This window comes from Microcebus murinus, chromosome 17, assembly GCF_040939455.1.
Source record: "Microcebus murinus isolate Inina chromosome 17, M.murinus_Inina_mat1.0, whole genome shotgun sequence".
NCBI classification, from domain to species: Eukaryota; Metazoa; Chordata; class Mammalia; order Primates; family Cheirogaleidae; genus Microcebus; species Microcebus murinus.
The window spans coordinates 4,287,178-4,293,177 of NC_134120.1; the positions used below are offsets into that span (position 1 = coordinate 4,287,178).

General features: G+C 43.2%; 1 protein-coding gene across 2 annotated transcripts in view; it reads left to right on the forward strand.

The window, feature by feature from the left end:
• CYB5A (cytochrome b5 type A) overlaps positions 1-2,155 on the forward strand; it is a 30,973-nt gene extending 28,818 nt beyond the window's left edge. For both annotated transcript variants that reach the window (XM_075993799.1, XM_012781215.3), the window contains one exon: positions 842-2,155. In XM_075993799.1, coding sequence (XP_075849914.1) covers positions 842-923 — 82 coding nt within the window. In that variant the 3' untranslated portion in view covers positions 924-2,155. The remainder of the gene's footprint in view (positions 1-841) is intronic.
• Positions 2,156-6,000: the final 3,845 nt, after the last annotated feature.

Here is a 6,000-nt window from a genome sequence, read left to right on the forward strand (position 1 = left end):
AATTTAATTTAAATATTAAAATATAAATTGAAGCTTGTCCCAGTTCTCTCCCTGATTTGATCCATAATCTATAATTTATAGTAGGTCAAACTTCCATGCATCAGGACTGAACAAATGTGTAAATTAGGCATTTTTGTGAATTTACACCTATAGACCACAGAAATAAGTAGTGTTTAGACGTGCTGTTTAGCACTTTAAATCCACTAAGAACAGGTTGTAAAGATTAGATTTTCAGAAGCTAAGTTTGGGGTATCAGGGGTATGGTGTTAGTAGCAACCTTAGTCCCAACCCCTCAGCTTCACCCACTCAGGGGAAATGATTTGCCCTTGGCTGTAGAGCTGGCTGGTGGCTCACCCAAAATGAGAACTTTGGTCTTCTGATTCTCAATTGAGTGCCACTTAAAATTCTTAATTAATATATGTAACTAGAATAAAACATGTAGGGAATATTAAGTTTTGTTAACTCACAATGCATAACCCAGGGTTTATGTCATTGAGGTAAATCAGTAGTCTCTCTTGGAAAACTGATAACAGCTCTTTGTGTAAAGTTTATGGAAACAGGTCGAAGTGGAACAAAGTGAGGCATTCGTTTTCTCACAAAGGTGGCAGAGTTTAGCGATCCCAGTATTCTAGGGCATGCACTCACACCACTTTTAGCAAATTCCAGTTGTCTTTTCAGCCACATTGGTTACAGAAGTAAAAAACAAAACACTCCTTCCCCCCCCCCCCAAAAAAAAAGAAATAAAAACAGGCCATGGTAATTTTCTATTAGGAGGAGCAAAGATTTTGAGTTGTCTGCAGTGAACATCATGCAAGCATCATTGCTCGTTCTGTCTTTGTAGTTGGTGGACCAACTGGGTGATCCCCGCCATCTCAGCACTGGCCGTAGCCCTGATGTATCGCTTGTACGTGGCAGAAGACTGAATACCTTCTGAGAAGCCAACACAAGGAAAGATTGCTTTGTACAAGAAGAAAAGCCAATGTTAACCACTTCAACTGACAGAAACCTTCATCTGAAAAATAATTTCAATATGTCTGTTAACCTTTCCTCCTGCATTAGAAACAAAACAAAAAGAACTGTCCTAATCTTCACGTGAACTTCTCAAGTGTGCCTTTTTATTCATCAACTTTATTTTGATGTTTCTCTACTATGTAATTTACTTATAAGCATGATCTTTGAAAAATATATCTGGATTCTAAAATAGGCCACCATGTTTGCCTGTATGTTTGGCATATACTTGTCTTTGATGCTTAGAATCTCTGATTATTTAGAAGCATTGTTTAATGTGCTGTTCATTGAGATCCGAGGAGTCTGCATGACTTGCGGTGAGGGAACTGCCTTGAATGTCTCCCTGTGCTGCTGCTTGTCTAGTCGAATACCAAGTGTTGCGTGTTTCCAGTGTAGCTGCTTTTTTAGGGAAACCAAGAAAGGCCCAGGAACTATAGCTTAAGGATTTCTAATAGTTATTCTACTTGAAATAGATGACAAAAAGAGGAAGTAGCCTACAAGATCTACGAGACTTCATATCTTCTCTGAATGAAAAACACCAGCAACATAAACAAAAACCCACGAAGTGTAAGAGGATATTACAACTGTCCCTTTTCTTATGCCAAAGAGGCGCTCAGTTCATAGCTTCTGAAGAATTTAAGAATTCCTCAGAGGGGAAAATTGTTTATGTACTCTTCTAAGGAAACGCTGATTCCCTAATTTGTGAAAACAGATTTGCAGGAGATTGGGAGACATTTGGAATGTGATTTTTGAAGAACTTTAGCTGCTAGTGGTGAACAGCCAGGGATTCTGTCCATTTCCTCACTGGAACGCTTGTGGATTGATGCAGTCGTCTTATTTCCCACCTGCTGTTCTCTGCCTTCTGCGTTGTCATTATTCATGCTTTGTTCCTTTTTAGTGTTGCAACTTGACAGGTGAATGTGTTAGACCATAAGTAACTGTCATTAGTGTGACTGTTTCCACGGCCATGTGAGCTGACCAACGAGCAAGGGAGTTCTTCAGAAATAACCACATTGGAAAGGAATTTTATTCTTACAGAGTACAGATTTTTTTATAATCAATGGCATGTGTCACCCTTTGCCTGTTTTTGTCACTGAAAGTTGAGCTAATTTGTATTTCAAAATAAATTGCAACACTTGTTCAGGGACCTGTGTAAATATTTCAATTTTCTAGGTTGTTATTTTTAGCTATGAAGCTTCAAATTTTAATACTTTCAAAACTTTCTCCGAAATTGGCTATGAAGTGAATTGAACTGGGTATACCCTATCCTAGACAGTATTGAAGTGATTAATTTGTAACTTATTAAGAAGTTGGCCAATAATAATATGTTTATGTCAAGAACGGTAACAGTTGAACTGTGACATTTTGATTGCCGATTTAGCAGTTGGCCGCCCTGGCTCTCTCTTTTTCTTCATGTGTTGTGGAACAACATATGGGATAAAGGAGAAAGAAATAATTTAAATGATATTTTTAACATTGCATTTGTGCAGCCAGAACTCAGGTAAGATATTTGACACTTTTTAATGTTTTCCATTAAGAGTGGTGAAGAATTTCATGAAGCTGTCATTCCTCCTACACCGGCTCTTGGAGTGCCTGGAGTCGCTGGAGGCTCCTGGGACCCGGTCCCCGGTCACTCCCTGTGTGCGAGCCCATGATGACTGCTCTAACTGCAATGGGCATCAGGAAGTGTTTAGGCAACATCGAGTGGAAGTTCCGGAAGCTGATTCTCTCACAAAGGGTAACCTTTCCAAGAGGTGTGCAGACACAGACGGAGTCAAGGGAATCGATTTCAGATCCTTATGTTTCCTAGGGTTGCGGTGACAAAATACCACAAACTGGGTGGCTTAAAACAACAGAAATTTGTTCTCGCAGTTTGGAGGCCAGAAGTGCAAAACTAAGGTTTCAGCAAGGCCATGCTGCCTCCGGGACTTGGCCGGATCCTCTGCTGTGTCTTCGGGCTGCCAGCCGTCCATCCCTTACAGCACTTGGCCTGTAGCTGCTGTGCTGCGGGCTCTGCCTGTCCTCTCTGTCATCTCATAAGGACACCAGTTGTATTGGATGAGGAGTCCACCCTCCTCCAGTCTGACCTTGTCTTAACTCATTACATCGTCATGTTCCTGTTTCCAAATAAAGTCACGTTCTGAGGTCCTCGGGTTAGGACTTCATATCTTTTGGGGGCCCACAAGTCAACCTGTAGCACGCTCTGTCCTGAGATTTCTCTCATTGGCTCTTCTTCCTTTACTCCCTTTTAAACTCGGTTCCTCCTCTTCTGCTTTTCAGGAAAGAAGCCGCCTTAGCTGCTCTGACAGGATACCATAGACCCGACAGCTTAAACATTTCTCTCTCGGTGCTGGAGGCTAAAAGTCCAAGATAAGGCGCAAGTAGATTTGGTGTCTGGTGAGGGTCCTCTTCTCATGTCTTCTCGTGGTGCAGAAAGGAAACAAGCGCTCTCAGGACTCTTAAAAGGACACTCATTTTGTTCGCAAGGGCTCCACCCTCCTGACATCATCCTATTACCTCCCAAAGACGCCACCTCCTACCCTCACATTAGGGGATAGAGTTTCCCCAGAGACATTTTAGGGTGATATTCTGTCCGTGCCAGAGGCCTATTCCTCATCCATCTGAATTTTGTGCATTGCCCCAGGGTGTGAAAACCTCTCTCAAACATGGTGCATTGAAAACACTGGAGTCTGTGAATGTTTAATTGAGACTCCTCTCCAAGCAAGGTAACCTCAGGGCTTTGGGCTTTTCTTTCTCCTCTGACGTGTACTCTGTTGACGGTGAATCATAGACTAGGAGAGGTCAGTTTGGTCTTTACGGGGTGGTTTGAGTTCAGATAGGTAAGACAGCAGCAGGAATGATGGTATCTTTTTCACCATATGTTTCGAGGAATGCCTCCCTCCTGGGGGAGCATCCTGGGAGACCAGAGTCAAATAAAGTATGAATTAGTTTTATGATTTGAGTCTATAGAAACTGATATGGACATGTTTCTATGGTACAGAAGTGTGAAAGGGTGACAGAGAAGACTTGCACAACTGTTTTTCATTAGGATAAAACCCCGGGGAGAAATGGAAACATGAATGAGGTCAAGGAGAAAAAGGAAAAATGTAAAAGTTCTGTCTGCTAAGAGCTGAAGCATTTTTTATAAAAGGGTATTGATAGCAAATTGCATTGAGATTTAAATTGCACTAAATATACTTAAAAGAATGATATTTCAGCTTTATTTTAAAATGTCTATAATTATGTCAGAATCGTACCCTTTGTAAGTATTTTAAATCATGAGGAAAGATTTTCAAGAGCAACTGAAAGCTTTTCAAAATTCCTATAAGGGGCAATTTCAGCAGAAAGTGTGGGGAGCGCTGGTTTTCCCTCCTGGTGCCCTTCTTTACTCTCGTTCCCTGCACACCTGTCCTCACTTCCTTTTTTCATGGTTTGGCCTCAATATGAATCAAAACATTGATGGTGAATATTGAGTGAGATTATGGGCTAAGTGCATCATTTTAACATTAGGCTGCCTGACTGTTTTCATTTCTTTCAAAATTTTGAAAATTGCTTCTTATTTGGATTTTGATTGTGAAAGGCTTCAGCACATGGCCTGGCTCACAAGACACGTTCAGGGATTTGAGTCGGAACTAAATTGTGAATTGTGTTTAATATTTTCCATGCTTAGACGTCTTTGACTTTTTTGAAGATCCTCACTTCCTGACTGTCAAGTTGGAAACACTGAATCTGAAAATATTGTTTTTAAATAAAGGTAACACTTCTTTGATACTATAAAGCAGGGATAAAATGAAAAACGCCCACTCTTTCCGGAAGACATCTGTCTTGCTGAAGTATGAAGTCATGCCTGTGCAGAGAGGAAGACGTGGGAGTCTCAGCGCTGTTGGAAACCTGGTTCGACTGCTTACTAGTTGTGTAACTTCTAGAAAGTTACTCTTTTGGAATCTTACTTTCCCATTTACATAATTCATGAGCAGTATTTCCTAGACTTCAACAAGAGGGGTCCCTACCCACTTAGCCCCACCTAGCCCCCGGCCACGTGCCCCTCCCTGTGGGCTGGGGAGCCTGTGTCCCCTGGTACCCACACACGTGGCCCAAGCCTGCCTAAGTGTCTGCGTGGGTCTCCCCAGTCAGTCCTCCCGGGGGTCCCTCAGGCTGCAGGTGTGTGTTCAGCAGGGCCAGAAGGGTGGCCTTGGGCTGGTACTCTTCAGGGAGGACAGTCTGGATGGGTAGGCTGGGGAGTCCAGGGTGCTGCCCACGCAGGCGCGCTTGGGCTCCACAGTGTAGGATGGCGCTGGTGTGGGGATGGGAAGGAGGCCTGGGGTGGGGGGCTGATTCTCTTGGTGCCATCACCTGGCAGAGGATATTGATGAATCTGAAAATTCTAAATTCAAACTTGGCCTTTCAGATCATTTGTCAAAGTAGGAGGCTGGAACATATTTAGCAGGCTTGTCAGCAGCTCTGTAACATCTAAACACTCAGGCGTGTGGTGTGTGCCTCACAGATGTTAGGGGATGGCAGCTCTTAAGGTTGCTGCGAGGATAGAAATGAAATTACCAGCAAGCTTCAGACATAGTCCAGTCTCACCGACATCTGCCCAGGCTGTCACTTCTGTTCCGCACTGTATTCTCAGAGCCCAGTCCAGTTCTTGGGACATACAGGGTGTTTTTAGATTGAATAACTGCCACCTCCAGTCTGTTCCCAACCTCTTGTTCCCATCATGATGGGATTACTCTTCCAGAGACACCACTGTGCCGTCACTCTTGCCCCCAAGCCTTGGTGATGGCACCAAGTCGAAGGCAGCATTGAAGCACCCTCCTGCTCAGAAGGATGGGGCTTCTGAGAACTGTAGGACAGAAGGCTGATTCTGAGGCTGTATATTGGAGCACAGGAACGTGTAGACTCTGCTAGTTTCTCAGCATGGCAGGAGGTGGGGAAAAGATGTTATCTGACAAAGCTCCAATGTTCTTAGCACACCAGGTCCCACGGCTT